General features: G+C 47.3%; 3 protein-coding genes across 3 annotated transcripts; 1 reads left to right on the top strand and 2 right to left on the bottom strand.

Annotated features, from left to right (window-relative positions):
* Positions 1-14,686: 14,686 nt before the first annotated feature.
* On the bottom strand, positions 14,687-15,365 carry LAJ45_03107 (uncharacterized protein; the record flags this gene model as incomplete). The annotated part of the gene is made up of 2 exons (XM_046112696.1): positions 14,687-14,996; positions 15,076-15,365. The coding sequence occupies 2 exons, from the start codon at positions 15,363-15,365 to the stop codon at positions 14,687-14,689; spliced, it is 600 nt and encodes a 199-aa protein (XP_045974185.1).
* Positions 15,366-15,378: 13 nt separating this feature from the next.
* Positions 15,379-17,238, bottom strand: LAJ45_03106 (uncharacterized protein; the record flags this gene model as incomplete). The annotated part of the gene is made up of 3 exons (XM_046112695.1): positions 15,379-15,757; positions 15,844-17,006; positions 17,104-17,238. 3 exons carry the CDS (start codon positions 17,236-17,238, stop codon positions 15,379-15,381), a joined length of 1,677 nt encoding a protein of 558 aa, XP_045974184.1.
* Positions 17,239-18,442: 1,204 nt separating this feature from the next.
* On the top strand, positions 18,443-20,798 carry LAJ45_03105 (uncharacterized protein; the record flags this gene model as incomplete). Its single annotated transcript, XM_046112694.1, has 4 exons — positions 18,443-18,493; positions 18,557-18,644; positions 18,718-19,538; positions 19,596-20,798. The coding sequence occupies 4 exons, from the start codon at positions 18,443-18,445 to the stop codon at positions 20,796-20,798; spliced, it is 2,163 nt and encodes a 720-aa protein (XP_045974183.1).
* Positions 20,799-21,043: the final 245 nt, after the last annotated feature.

Below are 21,043 nucleotides of genomic sequence, written 5' to 3'. Positions count from 1 at the left end.
GTACATTATGTATATATCCCCTGCATACTAAGTACCTTTGATCTATATACGTAGTTATTAAGAGAATTTAATATATCTTATAAGTATATAGATATACCGATATGCAATGTGTTATTTAAAGATTTTGATTGGCTAGGTTTGAGAAGTTGGTGATTAAGATTGCTTTTTTTTGAGTTGCTAACACATTGATTTTTTTTGCTTTTCTTGAGGTGATATCATGGTATTGGTTTTTGATTTTCTCGGTAGAATATAATAGTATTGATTTTTGATTTTTTTGTGACAATATAATCATGATTGAATTGATTTTCCTTTTTGAGAGCAATATAGTTATAATTATATTAATTTTTGTTTTTCTTTATATGATATTACAGAGTATTGATTTTTGCTCTACTTGATATCATGATGATAGTATCACATTATCAATATTTGCTTTTCTCGGTACTACGATATAATCATGATAACATTGATTTTTGTTTCTCTCCATAATTAGTAGATTTTGGTATTATCTTCTGCTCGGAGATCCTCCTCCAATTCCATCCTCAAACCTGTCCCAACTCTGCCGTATTCAAAGTTGTTCCTGAATCCAGAACCGAGCCGTTAGAATTAGCAAATGATTTTTTGCTGATGAAGTATTAATAGACCAACATGAATGCAGGTAAAATCAAAAATCAAAAGGTTATTTTTGCTAATTTTTAATTAGATCCTTCTACATTAATATAAAGTTTTGAGTATACCCTTCCTGGGGCTATATTCTCATACAGAACTGCACTAAAATATAATATATGATGGATTGTCCTCTCCGGCCGAAGGCCGGCAACGACTTGTAGTTCATATATATATATAATTCAACACATTGGTGATAGAATGTCAGGCGCATTATATAGTACAAAGGTTCTCTAGCTGCCTTCAATCTCTTACACTACTACCTCGAGGGTTCCCTCCCCCTCATTATATGCATTCATGAATGATTTGTTTGAATTCTACGGTCGAGAGAAAGCACATATAGTATATTTCCATAATAATTTACGTAATTACATACATGTAGTCTGGGCCATGTACTAACAGTAGGCTGTTTGGGTCTGTTAAAAGCTCCGACTGGGGGATAATTGGGAGCAGTGCTCGATATTATCGCGAAATAAGACCATGTACTGTCTACATAGCTTGTACCTACTCGCGCTGGTACTCGTGTGTAGATCTAGAGTATATCAACAAATTCACCTAGACTGCGCTTCTTCCACTGGGCTGGATACGTATTCCGTGAGGATATTGATATAAAAAGTCTATATTACATCCATTATCTATATACATATATCTGGGAAAGAGCCACTACTATAATATACAACAAGTAGTACATATACATGTGGTTACAATATATTATCAACCCAAGGCACCAAACGAAGCGACACCCGCAAGCGTACGTACGTCTTAGTATATTATACATATATTAATCCATGGCCGCGCGCGGGGAAGCGTTTCCTCCTCCCCTCCTCTCCCCAGGTATTTTTCAACCCGCTGATGATCACACATGATCTGCCGCATCTAAACACCCTAAATTTTGAGACTCACTTAGAACTGAGCCCTGGAGGATGTATATATACATACAGCCACTTAGCAAAAGTGTTCGTGATATGGTTTTCATGTCAGTGCGCAGTGTGGCGCACCTGTAATACTAATGTTATTAAAGTTGAGATTCAAAACAACGAAAAATATATAATATAGTTTGTGACTATATATAAAAAGAAGATAGGTTATTGATCTTATTCTTCATTAATTTGGGCGCCATTGGTTGGGAAAGTCTTCTCTTGGGGGGTTCTGGATGATCCGCCGCGGTTGCATATGGAGAAATGTCTCACTCCGAAATCGGAATCACAAACACTTTTGCAGAGTGGCTGTACATATAGCCTACCACATCAGAGCAGCATATTTGACTAAAGAAGACCTTCTAGAGATCCAAAAATATTACACAATAGAAGATAGAGCACATGTTATTGTGTAACGGGGGTCTATGGACGTAGGAACTATGGTGCCAAGGAATACAACCGAGGCAAGGACGTAGCAATAGCTATTCGCGACTATGGACTATGGGGTGGCTCTGCCTAGTATGACAAACTAGATGAACCCTATGGCGAGGCGTAGAACAAAGTAATATTCGTGGAGTAGGTACAAGAGATTCCGTGAAGAGAAAAGGAAAGGAAGAGAAACATGAAAAGACACGAGACAACGCCCCTTTATATATCCAACTCCTAGTCCGTTGATGACTAATACCTCGCATAACGGAAATCGAAAGAACATGACAGAAACCCCATTACAAATCCTCGTTCAACTGCGCAACTGCTCCTTCGCACGACCCAATCTATCAGCTTAGTCGAGATACAATATTGCCGTTACAGACCACGCCCCCCTCTAAGGCCTACCTCCTGGTAGGCTTAGGCTTTCGTGGATAACGTTCATGAAATCGTTGAACAATATCAGGTGAATGCTCAAGGTCCGATAGTGGTTGCCAGGAGGCATCGTCATATCCTTTATATTGTACCAAGTACTCAAATTTCCCTCTTCGCTTCCTAGAATCCAAAATATCCTCGACTTCCCATTCTTCTTCTCCTTCGATCTCAACCGGAGGTGGTGGTGACTGCTTCTGTCCAGGTAACGGGTTACCTGCTTCGGGTGACAATAGCGAAACATGGAATACCGGGTGGATATTCATGGAGCGGGGAAGTTCTAGCTCATAAGCATAGGAATTGACGATTCGTTTGATACTGTAAGGGCCAATCCGTTTCCAGTCGAGTTTCTTGGAGGGTCGCTTTGTTAAAACATGGCGCGTCGATAAGAAAACTTTGTCTCCGATACGATAACGAGGGGCGGGAGAACGGTTTAGATTGGCTGATTCCTCTTGTATCTTTTGTGACCGAAACATTTCGCTCTTCAGGAATTCCACCATATCCTTCATTTCTTTTGCAATACTATTGGCCTGATCTTCCGCTGTCGTTTTGCCATGTTCCAGGAGGCCAAAAGTCATCCGTGGGTTTCTTCCCGAATTGGCATAGAAAGGAGAGACCTTTGTTGTTTCCGACACGTGATTATTTGTTGCGAACTCAGCCATTGCCAATAGTCGGACCCAATCATCTTGTTGATAGGAAACGTAAGTTCGAAGATACTGTTCCATTACAGCATTGATCCTTTCAGTTTGTCCATCAGTCTGAGGATGGAAGGCAGTAGAGAATCGTGGGGATATTTCCAGGCGTTTGCAAAGTGACTTCCAAAATTCCGCAACAAATTGGGTTCCCCTATCGGACACGACAGTATCAGGTAGTCCATGTAGCTTCCAAACATTATCGATGTACAGCCTCGCTACTTCCTTCGAACCCACCTCTTTAGTCGTTGGTATCAGATGTCGCATTTTGGTTAGTCTATCGACAACAACTAGGATCGCATTATATCCATCGCTCTCAGGAAGGTCGGTGACAAAATCCATCGAAACATCCGTCCATGGTCCATCAGGTATTGGCATTGGGCGAAGTACCCCATAAGGCAAATTGCGTGGTGCCTTGCTGCGGACACACACATTGCAATTTCTAACATACCGGTCGACATACTTCCGCATTTGTGGCCAATAGTACTCCCGGCTTAGGAGTTCCAAAGTCTTCGCTCTACCTGGGTGGCCTGCCGATAACTTATCATGATGTTCTTTTAGGAGTCTCAGCCGGAGGTTATGGTCATTTGGTACGTAGAGTGCGCCTCGATAAAGTAGCCGACCATTATTGTCTTCAGTACATTCGGCAAGTGAAATTTTGTTTGAATGTCGAACGTCGCTCCGAAGCATAACGAGAATCTCGTTTGGGAAACTATCAACTTGGTAAGCTATTGAAAACAACTCCTCCACAGTGGACATTCCTTCAGCGGATTCATTTGATAAAGAACCCGCGAACAAACTTAGCTTTGTATCCAAATTTTTTCGTTTCAGAACCACTTGACTCTGATGCGTCAACCTTTCATCCCCCTCTTTAGGTAGGTCACCTGACCTTCTAGTTAATGCATCGGGTTTTGCTCCTTGTTTTCCTGGTCGAAATTGTATAATAAAATCAAAACGTGAAAGAAATTCGGACCAACGGGCTTGTCGACGATTTAATAATTTTGTCGTCATGAAATATTCCAGATTTCGATGATCGCTAAAGACCTCAATGGGGAATTGTGCTCCTTCTAGATGATGTCGCCATTCTTCAAAACAACGTACAATCGCTAGAAGTTCTTTATCATAGATATCATAGTTACATTCCGCAGGGGAATGTTTCTTGGAAAAGAAAGCGACTGGATGTAAAATTCCTTCATCATCTCGTTGTGATAGGATTCCTGCTGAAACATAGTCGGATGCATCGGGTTCCACCACAATTTTTCGATCTGGGTCGAAATGAACCAGTATAGGTGCCGTTGTGAACATCTTTTTTAGGGTTTGAAATGCTTCCTCCCTTTCATCCGTCCATTCGAATTTAACATTTTTCTTTGTTAGGGCTGTAAGCGGGGCGACAATCTTTGAATATCCCAAAATAAACCGTCGATAAAAATTTGCAAATCCTAAAAATACTTGAACATCATGAAGGTTTGTTGGTGTCGACCATTCTAGAACATCAATAACTTTCTTTGGATCCATTCTGTTGCCGTTTGGGGTGAGGATTAGGCCGAGATACTTCGTTTCTTGAACCATAAATTCGCATTTTTCGGGTTTGAGATGGACATGATTTTCATCGAGTACCTTTAGAACCTTTTGAATGTGATCCTTATGCTCTGCAAGAGTTTCAGAATAGATGAGAATGTCATCTAAATAGGCCGTCACAAATTGATCGAGGTAGGGGCGCAAGATATCATTGATCCAGTGTTGAAAAGTAGCAGGGGCATTCGCTAGTCCAAAAGGCATTACCGTATATTCAAAATGTCCATATCGAGTCCGGAACGCCGTTTTCCATTCGTCTCCTTCCGCTATTCTGATCTGGTTGTAACCCCAACGTAAATCCAGTTTAGTATAATATTTCGCTCTCGATAATTTGGCTAAGGTTTCCTTCAATAATGGCAATGGATAACGATTCTTGATCGTGATTGCATTAAGGCCTCGATAGTCGACACATAAACGAAGAGTTCCATCAGCTTTCTTGACGAATAGTATGGGCGCTCCCGCTGGCGATTCACTATGGCGGATAATCCCCTTAGGTAGATTCTCCTGAAGGTAATCCCAGAGTGCCTTTAACTCAACTTGTGATAGGGCATATATTGGTCCCCATGGTGATCGTTTGCCTTCTTCCAATACTATCTTCATGTCGTGGAATGGTCGATGTGGCGGAAGCGCTGAAGCATCATATTCTTCAAACATATGGATATAGTGATGGAACTCCCTTGGTATCAATTTGTCCACATCAATGGTAGTTTTCTCAGTCGCCGAAACGGTAACGGTATGGGTTTCCGGTAGGGGAATTGATATGCCATGGACCGTAACTGTAGTTCCACTAAGCGAACAATGTTGACAGCAGCTTTGAGAATCGAAAATAAGCAAATTTTCCTTGGGTCGAATTGTGACGTCATGGCGTCGCTGTAATGGGGGTCTATGGACGTAGGGACTATGATGCCAAGGAATACAACCGAGGCGAAGACGTAGCAATAGGTATTCGAGACTGTGGACTATGGAGTGGCTCTGCCTAGTATGACTAACTAGTTAAGCCCTATGATGAGGTGTAAAACAAAAGTAGTATTCGTGGAGTAAATACAAGAAGTTCCGTGAAGAGAAAAGGAAGGGAAGAGAAACATGAAAAGACACGAGACAACGCCCCTTTATATATCCAACTCCTAGTCCGTTGATGACTAATACCTCGCGTAACGGAAACCGAAAGAACATAACAGAAACCTCATTACAAATCCTCATTCAATTGCGCAACCGCTCCTCCACACGATCCAATCTATCGTCTTAGTCGAGATACAATATTGCCGTTACAGACCACGCTCCCCTCTAAGGCCTACCTCCTGGTAGGCTTAGGCTTTCGTGGATAGCGTTCATGGAATCGTTGAACAATATCAGGTGAATGCTCGAGGTCCGATAGCGGTTGCCAGGAGGCATCGTCGTATCCTTTGTATTGTACCAAGTATTCAAATTTCCCTCTTCGCTTCCTAGAATCCAAAATATCCTCGACTTCCCATTCTTCTTCTCCTTCTATCTCAACCGGAGGTGGTGGTGATTGCTTCTGTCCAGGTAACGGGTTGCCTGCTTCAGGTGACAATAGCGAAACATGGAATACCGGATGGATATTCATAGAGCGGGGAAGTTCTAGCTCGTAAGCATAGGAATTGACGATTTGTTTAATACTGTAAGGGCCAATCCGTTTCCAGTCGAGTTTCTTGGAGGGTCGTTTTGTCAAAACATGGCGCGTCGATAAGAAAACCTTATCTCCAATACGATAACGAGGGGCGGGAGAACGGTTTAGATTGGCTGATTCCTCTTGTACCCTTTGTGACCGAAACATTTCGCTCTTCAGAAATTCCACCATATCCTTCATTTCTTTTGCAATGCTATTGGCCTGATCTTCCGCTGTCGTTTTGCCATGTTCCAAGGGGCCAAAAGTCATCCGTGGATTTCTTCCCGAATTGGCATAGAAAGGGGAGACCTTTGTTGTTTCCGACACATGATTATTTGCTGCGAACTCAGCCATTGCCAATAGCCGGACCCAATCATCTTGTTGATAAGAAACATAAGTTCGAAGATACTGTTCCATTACGGCATTGATCCTTTCAGTTTGCCCATCAGTCTGAGGATGGAAAGCGGTGGAGAATCGTGGGGATATTTCCAGGCGTTTGCAAAGTGACTTCCAAAATTCCGCAACAAATTGTGTTCCTCGGTCGGACACGATAGTATCAGGTAGTCCATGTAGCTTCCACACATTATCGATATACAGTCTCGCTACTTCCTTCGAGTCCACCTCTTTAGTCGTTGGTATCAGATGTCGCATTTTAGTTAGTCTGTCAACAACAACTAGGATCGCAGTATATCCATCACTCTCAGGGAGGTCAGTGACAAAGTCCATCGAAACATCTGTCCATGGTCCATCGGGTATTGGCATTGGGCGAAGTACTCCATAAGGCGCATTGCGTGGTGCCTTGCTACGGGTACACACATTGCAGTTCCTCACATATCGATCGACATACTTTCGCATTTGTGGCCAATAATACTCCCGACTTAAGAGTTCCAATGTCTTTGCTCTACCCGGATGGCCTGCTGATGGTTTATCGTGATATTCTTGTAGGAGCCTCAGCCGGAGGTCGTTATCATTTGGGACATAGAGTGCGCCTCGGTAAAGTAGCCGACCGTTATTATCTTCCGTACATTCGGCAAGTGAGATTTCATTAGAATGGCGAACGTCACTCCGAAGCATCGCGAGGATTTTGTTTGGGAAACTATCAACTTGGTAAGCTTTTGAAAATAACTCCTCCACAGTGGACATTCCTTCAGCGGATTCATTTGATAAAGAACCCGCGAACAAACTTAGCTTTGCATCCAAATTTTTTCTCTTCAGAACCACTTGGCTCTGATGCGTCAACCGTTCATCCCCTTCTTTAGGTAGGTCACCTGACCTTCTAGTTAATGCATCCGGTTTTGCTCCTTGTTTTCCCGGTCGAAATTGTATGACGAAATCAAAACGTGAAAGAAATTCAGACCAACGAGCTTGCCGGCGATTTAACAATTTTGTCGTCATGAAATATTCCAGATTTCGGTGATCACTAAGAACCTCAATAGGGAATTGTGCTCCTTCCAGATGATGTCGCCATTCTTCAAAACATCGCACAATCGCTAGAAGTTCCTTATCGTAGATTTCATAGTTACATTCCGCAGGGGAATGTTTCTTGGAAAAGAAAGCCACCGGATGTAAAACTCCCTCATCATCGCGTTGTGATAGGATTCCTGCTGAAACATAGTCGGATGCATCGGTTTCCACCACAATTTTTCGATCTGGGTCGAAATGAACTAGTATAGGTGCTGTTGTGAACATCTTCTTTAGGGTTTGAAATGCTTCCTCCCTTTCATCCGTCCATTCGAATTTAACATTTTTCTTTGTTAGGGCTGTAAGCGGGGCGACAATCTTCGAATATCCCAAAATAAACCGTCGATAAAAATTTGCAAACCCCAAAAACACTTGAACATCATGAAGGTTTGTCGGTGTCGACCATTCTAGAACATCAATAACTTTCTTTGGATCCATTCTGTTGCCGTTTGGGGTGAGGATTAGGCCGAGATACTTCGTTTCTTGAACCATAAATTCGCATTTTTCGGGTTTGAGATGGACATGATTCTCATCGAGTATCTTTAGAACTTTTTGAATGTGATCTTTATGCTCTGCAAGGGTTTCGGAATAGATGAGAATATCATCTAGATAGGCCGTCACAAATTGGTCTAGATAGGGGCGTAAGATATCATTGATCCAATGTTGGAAAGTAGCCGGAGCATTCGCTAGTCCAAAAGGCATTACCGTATATTCAAAGTGTCCATATCGAGTTCGGAACGCCGTTTTCCATTCATCTCCTTCCGCTATCCTGATCTGGTTATATCCCCAACGTAAATCCAACTTAGTATAATATTTTGCTTTCGACAGTTTGGCTAAGGTTTCCTTCAGTAACGGTAATGGATAACGATTCTTAATCGTAATTGCGTTGAGGCCTCGATAGTCAACACATAGACGAAGAGTCCCATCGGCTTTTTTGACAAATAGTATAGGCGCTCCTGCTGGCGACTCGCTATGGCGGATAATTCCCTTAGGTAGGTTCTCCTGAAGGTAATCCCAGAGTGCCTTCAACTCCACTTGAGATAGGGCATATATTGGTCCCCATGGTGGTTGCTTGCCTTCTTCCAATATTATCTTCATATCATGGAATGGTCGATGTGGCGGAAGTACAGAAGCATCATATTCTTCAAACATATGAATGTAGTGATGAAACTCTCTTGGTATCAGTTGTTCCACATCAATGGTAGTTTTTTCGGTCGCCAAAATGGTAACGGTATGGGTTTCCGGTAGGGGAATTGATATGCCATAAACCGTAACTGTAGTCCCACTAAGCGAACAATGTTGACGGCAGCTTTGAGAATCGAAAATAAGCAAATTTTCCTTTGGTAGAATCGTGATGTCGTGGCGTCGCATCCAAGGTATTCCCATCACAATCGGATAATGTCCCAACTTTGTTACAAAACATGACGCAGTCTCTCGATGGCCATGGATGTCTAGTGAAACTTCGACAATATGGGTAATTTTTCCTGACTTGATCGGTCTGCCGTCTATAACGTCTACATGGCGTGGTATTTTGAGAGGGGTCATGATGAGGTTGTTGTGGCGTGCAAAAGATTCATCAATGAAAGCATATCCTGATGCTCCGGTATCAATAAGGGCGTAGGTGGGTACGAAAGTATTTTTATTCTGTGAGATCGAACAAGTTACTACAAATTGGTTCCCATCCATTTCTTCCTCTGATACCGAAAAACCAGAAATATGCAATTCAGAAAAATCCTTAAATGGTCCCTGGGCTAAGCCACTTAGTGCAGGGACAAATCTTTTGCCGACTCGTTATCGCTCCCGTCAATTTCCTCCACCCTCAACGCCGCTCCCCTCATCACTGGTCTCCTTGGTTGATTTCCAGTTGCCCTTGCTTGGGGGCAATCCCTAACCATGTGTCCAACTCCTCCGCAATAGAAACATCGGCCCTCAGCTAAGCGAGCATTTCTTTCGGCGGGGGTGGGACGACGACGTCCCCCGGACAGATCCATCGGTACATCACCTCCCGGGCGGAATGAGGGATGGTTCTCAGGGGCAGGTGTATTAACAGCTGGGGCGGCAGCACGAGGAATAGGGGCAGAATTCCCTGGTGGGGGGCGAGGGGTCGGAGCAGCAGTAGCATTCCAGGGCTTTTTATTTCCTCGCTTAGCTTCTGCCGCTCGTCGTCGATTATCTAACCGTTGCAAAAGTGTCGCACAGGCATCTACTGTCGCAGGAGTTTCATGGTGTATCATCGATTCATCGAGTTCCACACTAATGCCTTCCATCAAAGCCTCAATCCTAGAGACTTCATCCATCCCTGACTCGGCAGCATACCGTTGGAATTCGGCGAAGTAATCAGCAAAGGTTCGGTTTCGTTGACGGATATTCCTAAGGTTCCTCCTAGCCGTACGCATTCGATCTGGGTCCCCGAAAGCAGTATCCAAGATTTCATAAAACCGTAACATAGAGGGCAAAGCGATGCCTTCTTCTCCGACATATTGTAAAAACTGATTGGCGGCAACGCCCTCCAGTCGACTAAATGCATAGGATAACTTGGACTGTAGTGTGGGAAAGCGGTCGGCATTTCCCAATAGCTTGATTTTCATCTGTTGCTTGAATAGGTGTAGTCTTTCTCGATCGCGATCTCCCTTAAATACTTCAGGGTCTGGGAGTTTTTCCGACCGTTGGGTGACCACTGGGACAGCTGGAACTGGAGGTACCAGTGGGGCATTATCCTCTCCGATTGGTTCTTCATCAGGGGCAACCACCTCAACAGCGACTCGGTGGGTCCTGGCAGCGGCTAGATCTCGTTCGAACATTTCCCTTGCATTTCCAGCCTCCCTCTCCACCTCCTGTAAGTCCGTTGCATACTGAGCAAGGCCATGTTGTGCTCGTTGAAGAAGTGCATAGGCTTCTATCCCAACATTGCCATCTACCTCTGGATGTTCTTGAAAGAAGGTCTGAAGGGCATCGCTTAGCTGTTGATAATCAATAGAGAGATGTGCCGACATGGTAAACTATGGTGTTGTATTGGTTGGCAATAGAGGACGGAACTTGGTGTAATGGGGGTCTATGGACGTAGGGACTATGATGCCAAGGAATACAACCGAGGCGAAGACGTAGCAATAGGTATTCGAGACTGTGGACTATGGAGTGGCTCTGCCTAGTATGACTAACTAGTTAAGCCCTATGATGAGGTGTAAAACAAAAGTAGTATTCGTGGAGTAAATACAAGAAGTTCCGTGAAGAGAAAAGGAAGGGAAGAGAAACATGAAAAGACACGAGACAACGCCCCTTTATATATCCAACTCCTAGTCCGTTGATGACTAATACCTCGCGTAACGGAAACCGAAAGAACATAACAGAAACCTCATTACAAATCCTCATTCAATTGCGCAACCGCTCCTCCACACGATCCAATCTATCGTCTTAGTCGGAATACAATATTGCCGTTACAGTCGCATCCAAGGTATCCCCATCACAATCGGGTAATGTCCCAACTTTGTTACAAAACATGACGCAGTTTCTCGATGGCCATGGATGTCTAGTGAAACCTCGGCAATATGAGTAATCTTTCCTGACTTGATTGGTCTGCCGTCTATAACGTCTACATGGCGCGGTATTTTGAGAGGGTCATAGTGAGATTGTTGTGGCGTGCAAAAGATTCATCGATGAAAGCATATCCTGATGCTCCGGTATCAATAAGGGCGTAGGTGGGTACGAAAGTATTTTTATTCTGTGAGATTGAACAAGTTACTACAAATTGGTTCCCATCCATTTCCTCCTCTGATACCGAAAAACCAGAAATATGCAATTTAGAAAAATCCTTGAATGGTCCCTGGGCTAAGCCACTTAGTGCAGGGACAAATCTTTTGCCGACTCGTTATCGCTTCCATCATTCTCCTCCACTCTCAATGCTGCTCCTCTCATAACCGGTCTTCTTGGTTGATTTCCCGTTCCCCTTGCTTGGGGGCAATCTCTAACCATATGTCCAACTCCTCCGCAATAGAAACATCGGCCCTCAGCTAAGCGGGCGTTTCTTTCAGTGGGGTGGGGCGACGACGCCCCCCAGATAGATCCATCGGTACATCACCTCCCGGGCGGAACGAGGGATGGTTCTCAGGGGTAGGTGCATTGACAGCTGGGGCGGCAGTACGAGGAGCAGGAGCAGGATTCGCCGGTGGGGGACGAGGGGTCGGAGCAGCAGTAGCATTCCAAGGCTTTTTACTTCCTCGCTTAGCTTCTGCCGCTCGACGGCGATTATCCAACCGTTGTAAGAGTATCGCACATGCATCTACCGTCGCAGGAGTTTCATGGTGTATCATTGATTCATCGAGTTCCGCATTAATACCTTCCATCAAAGCCTCAATCCTAGAGACTTCATCCATCCCTGACTCGGCAGCATACCGTTGGAATTCAGCAAAGTAATCAGCAAAGGTTCGGTTTCGTTGACGGATATTCCTAAGGTTCCTCCTCGCCGTGCGCATTCGATCAGGGTCCCCGAAAGCAGTATCCAGGATTTCATAAAACCGCAACATGGAAGGCAAAGCAATGCCTTCTTCTCCAACATATTGTAAGAACTGATTAGCGGCAACTCCCTCCAATCGACTAAATGCATAGGATAACTTGGACTGTAGTGTGGGAAAGCGGTCGGCATTTCCCAGTAGCTTGATCCTCATCTGTTGCTTGAATAGGTGTAATCTTTCTCGGTCACGATCTCCCCTAAACACCTCAGAATCTGGGAGCTTCTCCGACCGCTGGGTAGTAGCCACAAGGGGTGGTATTGGAGGCACAGGTGGGGCATCATTGCCACCAATCGGTTCTTCATCAGGGGCAACTACCTCAACCGCAACCCGTTGAGTTCGAGCAGCAGCAAGATCTCGTTCGAACATCTCCCTTGCATTTCCCGCCTCCCTCTCCATTTCCTGTAAGTCCGTTGCGTACTGAGCGAGGCCATGTTGGGCCCTTTGAAGAAGTGCATAAGCTTCTACTCCGACAGTATTATCGACCTGGGGGTGTTCCTGGAAGAAGGTTTGAAGGGTGTTGCTAAGTTGCTGGTAGTCGATAGGAGCGTGTTCCGACATCGTAAACTATAGTGTTGTATTGGTTGGCAATAGAGGACGGAATCTAGTGTAACGGGGGTCTATGGACGTAGGAACTATGGTGCCAAGGAATACAACCGAGGCAAGGACGTAGCAATAGCTATTCGCGACTATGGACTATGGGGTGGCTCTGCCTAGTATGACAAACTAGATGAACCCTATGGCGAGGCGTAGAACAAAGTAATATTCGTGGAGTAGGTACAAGAGATTCCGTGAAGAGAAAAGGAAAGGAAGAGAAACATGAAAAGACACGAGACAACGCCCCTTTATATATCCAACTCCTAGTCCGTTGATGACTAATACCTCGCATAACGGAAATCGAAAGAACATGACAGAAACCCCATTACAAATCCTCGTTCAACTGCGCAACTGCTCCTTCGCACGACCCAATCTATCAGCTTAGTCGAGATACAATATTGCCGTTACATATTGTGGTTACGGTAGCGGTTGAGATACCTCTCCCCTAGCAAGCTAGCATATTAATTTCTATTTAACTTCCAGTGACTAGGCAAAGACAGTGCACTGCGTATACGTTGGTGTCTCAAGTCAACAATTCTCTGTTTCACAAAAATATGTGCACTCCATCTTCGCCATTACTTCAACACCAGGCGCAGCATAGCACATACATTCCGTACGTGCAGCTCAACGCCTCGAGTCCGGTCCGGAAGCCTACTAAATACTTAGCCTACTCACCTCCCCTCTCAAGTTGAAGCCATTAAAAACACATACACACCCTATAGTATCTTAAAACCTTCTCATGGCTAGAAGGGCTCTTTCTGGTTCTCCTATCCACAATCTTCAACAAATAAAGGCTATTTTCAAAGGAGAAATCGAATAGAGCGTTAGCAAGATAAGACCGACCTTATACAGCGATAGGTAATAAGTGATGAAACGCCCTGAGAGTACAAACACCAAATGTTGGTGGCATTTTACCAAAACAGGTATCGCTGTGTTCCATCACTTATTACCTACCGCTGTACAGTGGAGTCGACTGGCCATCAACATCGCTACTTACAGTATTGCAACTGCAATATTCAGATTGGCACTATATTGAAGAAGACTACCCTCCTACGCCCATCGCTGATGGAAGCAATACCTATATGTAGGTACATATGTATTTATTCCAAAAACAGGTCGACGGAACTTTCCCTATCTAGCAACGATTGGCAGGGCCAATGATCGCTGCATCCACAATACTTGATAAGCGCCCCCACGCAAAAAATTCCAACACCACTAAGCCCACTCTACGTACAGTTAGTTGTTTTGGGAGCAAAAATAACAATAGGTACAGACAGTGGCGCTCAGGCTGATTTGCGATCAGTATTTTGGCTAAAATATATTGCTCTGACTGTAAGTTTACCTACTCGACAAGGAGAAAAGAAAAAAGATGCATGATTTCGCCCGGGCTCGAACCGGGGACCACAAGTGAAACTAGTGTTAGACTTGTGTGATAACCAACTACACCACGAAACCTTGACATATGTTTTGCCTTTTGACAAAATGTAAAGTAATATATTCTCTACACGGTAATGATCAAACCGACATCTTTCCACACACTCTCTCTTACAAAGGGCCATCATGTTCTCTTCACCCACCCCCAGCCGCCCACCTGAAACAAAACCAGCCAGAGAGGAGGAGTATTCTCAGATTCCTGTTGTTACATATAGACTAATAACCAGACAATAAACGCCGCCAAAGATACCATTTTATCCACCCGGTCCCGCAGCAAAATATTCTACACTCCAATATAGTAACATACATGATATATACACACGACTGCCACCACCATACCGCGCAACCGCAACGCCACTAGATCGTAGCGCTCCTCCCCACTACCCACTCCTTCGGTTCCATGCCCATCTCGCCGTCCGTTAGCGGCACGACCTCGCCACTGATATGGGGCACCACGCTCTCGCCTTCCTCCTCACGGTCCATGATTGCATCCTCGTCTTCTTCCATCTCATCCTCCACAACCGTCTCCTCGTTGAATGGCTCATCGAGGACGTGTTTGAGACGTGGCATCTTGATATTTTTAAGCGCTGTGTCGATGAGGCACTCGCAGATAACCTTGAGTTCCTGTGCGGTTTCCCGGGGTGTAAATGTTGCGGGGAAGCGCCATCTATGCATTGACAAATGTTAACTCTATCCATATGAGCTGGGGAGGGGGAAAAAAGGGGGGGGGGGGTAGGGCGGATTACGAGAGCCAGAGGTACAGAAGAAGACTCTTATGGAGAGACTCTAGCGCACGCAGTTCCTCGGGCAGCGTCGGGTTTTCGATATCGAGGATCTCAAGGTCAAAAGTCTGCATATTAAGCACGCTACCGTCGCGGGAGCTAGCCAAGATTTCTGCCATCTCGAGGGCAGCCGCCTGCACAGCATCGTCCGTGGTGATGGGCGCCATGCAAAACATGAGTCTCTCCGTGATGGTGAGGCCCTTGACGCTCTCCAGCGCGCGCGCGGTCATCAAAATATCTTCCAACGAGCACATGTGGAAGAGGCTCTTATTGAGCTGCGCCGAATCGCGCATTGCAAGCAGGATCTTTGCGAGCGGCGCATCGGGCGGGAAGAGGGCTGCGAAGTTCTCCGATGTGGTTGGTGGAGGGGAGGATCCCGGCGGAGCGGAGCGGCTGTGGTTCAATGGCCATGGATTTCCGCAGCCGCGGCATGTCCTCGTCATCGAGGGCGGTAACCAGACCCGGGAGGGGTGCGGAGAGCGCAGCGGGGGCGCTGATGTCAACGTGGGTTTCTGCGGATTTGCTTGTAGGGACGCGGAAGCGGCCGGCACGGCCGGCAATCTGTTTGATGGAAGGGACGGAGACGGGCTCCATTTGTCTGCCGTTGAACTTTACAGTCGTTTCGAAAATGATACGTTTTACGCTCCTGTTTTTTTTTTTTTTTTTTTTGTGTTAGTGGGTCAATGATCAGAGGAGATACCAATGACTGGGGTTTCTATAAATAGGACTTACAGGTTGAGACCCATACCAACGGCGTCGGAGGCGATGAGGATCTCATATTCGCTGTTGGGGTCGTTAAAAAGCTGAGCCTGGATACTCCTAGTTTCTGGTGGCAGGGAGCCGTAGATGACAGCGCATTTCTTCCCCGTAGTAGACTCAATCTCGCGCTTCAGTGCAAAGATGTTCTTCCTTGAAAAGGTAACCACACAGTCACCCTTCTCGAGCTGGTAGAAGTCGCCCTTGAGACTCTCCGTCATAACTTGGAGCCCACCAAGTCTAGTATATCGCCTGATGACCAACTTCTCGCCCATCATTTTTGCCAGCTTCGAGATGAGCTCTACTGTCCGCTCCTCACCACACATGTGCACCTCCTTCGCACGAACACCTAGAAGCGCCTGCGTCCATGCCCACCCACGGTCCTCATCCCCAATCATCTGGATCTCGTCGAGCACCGCGACATCAACCCGCCGGCCCAGATCTACCATCTCCACCGTACTCGAGTAGATCCCGGCCTCCTCGCTCGCAATGCGGCGCTCATCACCCGTCACAAGATTGCAGGGTATTCCCTGAGCATTCATACGCTCGTAAACCTCGTGCGCCAGCAGCCGAAGCGGCCCTGCATAGACACCGCTCTGGCTCTCCTTAAGGCGCTGCAGTGCGTTGTACGTCTTCCCGCTGTTTGTCGGGCCGACGTGTAGGTACCATGTGCGCTGGTAGTGTCTTGTGCCCGGATACCACTCCTGCGGGTACCGCAGGTCAGCAACCTTGCCCATCACATCCTTCCCCGCGGTGGCCACCTCCGTGCCTGCAAAAGCCTTAAATTGCTTTTTGAGCCACAATGGGAGTCCATCGTTGGAGGAGATTGCGGCGGTGATCTGGGAGCGGGTGGTGAAGAGCTCATGGCGCGGGGACTTCCACTCGCGTTTAGTGTTAGAGCTTGCGGCAAAAAGAACATCGTTTTCGAACAGGCGGAACTTTTGCACGAGCTTTTGGGGCTCGAGGCCTAGATCTGCAAGATAGTCAGGAAGGACGGAGTCAGAGGGAAACCGGTCGCTGCCTTGGGGGAGGAAGGGGGGTCGGATGCGCTCAAAAATGGAGCGGAGGATCTTTGTGAGTTGGTTATCGGTGAGGACGCTGGGGTTTTTGCTACTGTCTTTGAGGATGCGGTAGGCGGGCTGGAGAGACGAGTTAGCTGTATATATACTACTGTTGCACTGTTATATGGATAATTTTGTTGGAAGAGGGGCGAATTGAAGCTATGTATGACCGTACCTTTGTCTTTACAGACCTGTAGCGGACCGTTCCTGGGATTGCGCCCGGGAGTTGTGAGAGGATTGGTGTTATCTGCCTAGGGACAAGAGTACAGAATATGCATTTACTCGCCACTCCACGCAGTCGGGCAGCCATTGTGCGAGTCTGCTGGTGGTAGAGGGTAGATTAGGGAGGGTTTTGGGGGGGGGGGGGGGAATTGAGCGTGGTGAGAATGAGACCTTCGTGGGCGTGGAGAGGCGGATTATTGACATGAAGTCTTGGCTCTAGATTTTTTTCTTATGCAGCTGCCATCCACCTGCATGGGGAGGGGGGTTGTTGTTGCCCCTCCACCCAGGATGGCTAGTGTGAGGCGTGTCTGAGACTCTGAGCGAGGTGAGCCTCAAGAGATGCGACAGTGCAATGTGAATGTGGGGTGGGATTATGTAACACAGCTCGATATCATGCAAGCAGCCAGTCAACGGCAGCTAGTACTTGGAGTAACATGAAACTTTCTTTAATTTGGAATCGAAGAATCTGGTGATCGTTTTAGGGATAACCTTATCATATTTCCCCTTTACAGATGTATCGTGATGCCAGAAAGTCAAGCATTACTACATGTACATACACAAAGGACATTAGCCTGACGGGATTAATACAAAAACAACTTATAGTACATGTATTCAGCTATCAGGTCCATCCTCTACTTTTTACCCGACCGCTGTATAGTACTCTAAGTGCTACACGATAGCTAGCCTCCGGACTGATCAAGTTCAAAGTCTATGGTCGCATACAAAACGTAGGTATGACTCTTACACAGCAAGACAGAGGTACATGTATGCAAGTAACATGTAGCTACATGTAGTGGACAGTTTGACGGTGTTTAATAACCAAATACTAATTCTCGCCCGGGTTCTGCGCTTGACGTCAACCATGCCCACCCGCCCGCGACACAATCGTTGTAGACTATCGGGATGATATTTGGTGTTTAAACACCAAATCACTCAGATAGAGTGCGCCGGCGGGTGCGGGTTTGGTGTTTAATCACCAAATGGATGCCCCTGTACCCCTGCGCCGGGCGGTTGCTGGTCGGGATTTGGTGTTTAATCACCAAATGGCTGTAAATATTTATCTGTTATCGGGGGTTGCGGCTCCATTAGCCGATTGCATACCCACCAAGTAGGTACATGTAGGTACATCCAAGAACCCGGCCCCTCCAACCGTTTTTTTCTTTTCCCTTCAAAACGTCACTCCCGAACATATATAAGGAACTGGGCAAGTCCGCTATTTCTTTGTTTTTCCAACCACTCAACAGCCTGTCAATCAGTTCACTTTTATACATATACATCTTATTGAGTATACAATGGCCGATGGAATCAAGCAAGCATTCGCAAGGTGCAAGGCCGAGGGCAGGGTGCATTCTCCCCCCCCAAAAAGATTTATCAAGCAATTGAAGCTAATACCGACAAAATATTAGAGAGCCCTCGTCACGTATGTCACCGCCGGCTACCCCACCGCCGGTGAGACTGTTGATGTGATGCTCGCTATGGAGGCTGGTGGCGCTGGTACGAAAGACTGCTCAAACCTCTCTTCATACTTTCCAAACTAATTCATATTCTTCCCCTCCTCTATATCCAGACCTCATCGAGCTCGGTCTCCCATTCACCGACCCAATCGCCGACGGACCCACTATCCAAAAGGCCAATACTGTCGCCCTTCTCAACGGTGTTTCTATTACCACAACTCTCGCCGTTGTCCGCGATGCCCGCGCCAAGGGCCTCAAGGTCCCCGTCCTCTTCATGGGCTACTACAACCCCATCCTCGCATACGGCGACGAGAAGTTTGTACAGGACTGCAAGTCCTCCGGCGTTAACGGCTTCATCATCTGCGATCTCCCTCCCGAGGAGGCCGTCCGCTTCCGTGAGAGCTGCAGAAAGGAGGGAATGAGCTACGTCCCACTGATTGCGCCGTCTACGAGCCCCGCTCGGTTGAAGCTGTTGTGCAGAATCGCAGACTCGTTCATATATGTTGTGTCACGCATGGGGGTCACCGGTGCGACAGGGACACTCAATGCTGGCCTCGGGGATCTCTGCAAGAGGGTCCATGAGTCATCCGGAAACACGCCCATTGCGGTTGGTTTTGGTGTATCCACCCGCGAGCACTTCCTCTCTGTCGGCGAGTTTGCGGAGGGTGTCGTCATTGGCTCTCAGATCGTCAATGTTCTTGACGAGGCCGCACCAGGTTCCAGGCCAGAGGCCGTCAGGAAGTACTGTGCTCACGTTGTCGGCAGGGACACCAATGCCACAACCCGCGAAGTCGGGATGGTCGAGGCCATTGGAAAAGCCAACGAGACCGGCGCCGTACACCCCACTGCGGTCATCACTGACAAGGACGTCCCCTCCGGTCCTGGGCTCGGCGATCAGCTCATGGCACTCAGTGCCTCCGAGCTTGACTCCCACGTATGTACTTCGTAACTCATGATCACAAAAACCACTTGCTAATCCCAATACCTGCAGGCAATCCCTGACCGCTTTGGTGAATTCGGCGGCCAGTACGTCCCTGAATCATTAATGGACTGTCTTGCGGAGCTTGAGGCCGGCTTCGTAGCGGCCAACGAAGACCCTGCATTCTGGGAAGAATACCGCTCATACTACCCATACATGGGCCGCCCGGGCCAGCTCCATCTTGCCGAGCGCCTCACCGAGCACTGCGACGGTGCCAACATCTGGCTCAAGCGTGAGGATCTCAACCACACTGGTTCCCACAAGATCAACAACGCCCTCGGCCAAGTTCTGATCGCTCGCCGCCTCGGAAAGACCGAAATCATCGCCGAGACCGGTGCAGGCCAACACGGTGTGGCCACTGCAACCGTATGCGCAAAGTTCGGCATGAAGTGCACCGTCTACATGGGCGCCGAAGATGTCCGCCGCCAGGCCCTCAACGTCTTCCGAATGAAGCTCCTCGGTGCCCAAGTCGTCTCTGTCGAGGCCGGCTCCCGAACACTCCGTGACGCCGTCAACGAGGCGCTCAGGGCCTGGGTTGTTCACCTCTCAACCACCCATTACATCATTGGCTCTGCCATCGGCCCGCACCCTTTCCCAACCATCGTACGAACCTTCCAGTCCGTCATCGGTAACGAGACCAAGTCCCAGCTTCAAGCCCTCCGCGGAAAGCTCCCCGACGCAGTCGTAGCCTGCGTCGGCGGCGGCTCTAACTGCGTCGGCATGTTCTACCCCTTCTCCAACGATCCCAGCGTCAAGCTCCTCGGTGTCGAAGCCGGCGGCGACGGTCTCGACACCGCGCGCCACTCCGCAACACTTACCGGCGGCACCAAGGGCGTCCTCCACGGCGTGCGCACCTACGTGCTCCAGAACCTCGAGGGCCAGATCGACGAGACGCACTCCGTCTCTGCAGGACTGGACTACCCCGGTGTCGGCCCGGAGCTGGCATCGTGGAAGGACTCGGGACGCGCAAAGTTCATTGCGGCCACGGACGCAGAGGCGTTTATGGGCTTCCGGAAGCTGTCGGAGCTGGAGGGGATCATCCCGGCGCTGGAGAGCGCGCATGCCATCTTTGGCGGGATGGAGCTGGCAAAGACGATGAAGAAGGGCGAGGATGTGGTGATCTGTCTGTCCGGGAGAGGCGACAAGGATGTGCAGCAGGTGGCGGAGGAGCTGCCGAGATTGGGACCCGGAATTGGATGGGATCTGAGATTTTAGAGAGAGTGGGTGTGTGGGTGTGTGTGTGCATGGGCATTTTCTTTTTAACAGTTAAGCTTGGAGAAAAAAAGAGTGTGGTTGTGTATTTTTGCTCATTTGAATGTTTACTTCCGTCATATAGTTGCGTGGTGTGTGGTTGCGCTGGGTCGAGTGATGCCTTGTGATCGAAAACTGTAGGATGGGTTTCGAATATACCACATGTGGTTTGCAACCTGGGTGCTTTGTTGTAAGTAGTTAAGTTCTTG

This window comes from Morchella importuna (genome assembly GCF_003444635.1).
Source record: "Morchella importuna strain M04M26 chromosome Unknown Morimp01GS006, whole genome shotgun sequence".
In the NCBI taxonomy this organism is placed as follows: Eukaryota; Fungi; Ascomycota; class Pezizomycetes; order Pezizales; family Morchellaceae; genus Morchella; species Morchella importuna.
The sequence above is the reverse complement of the archived record's forward strand: the minus strand, read 5'-3'. Positions and strand labels throughout refer to the sequence as shown.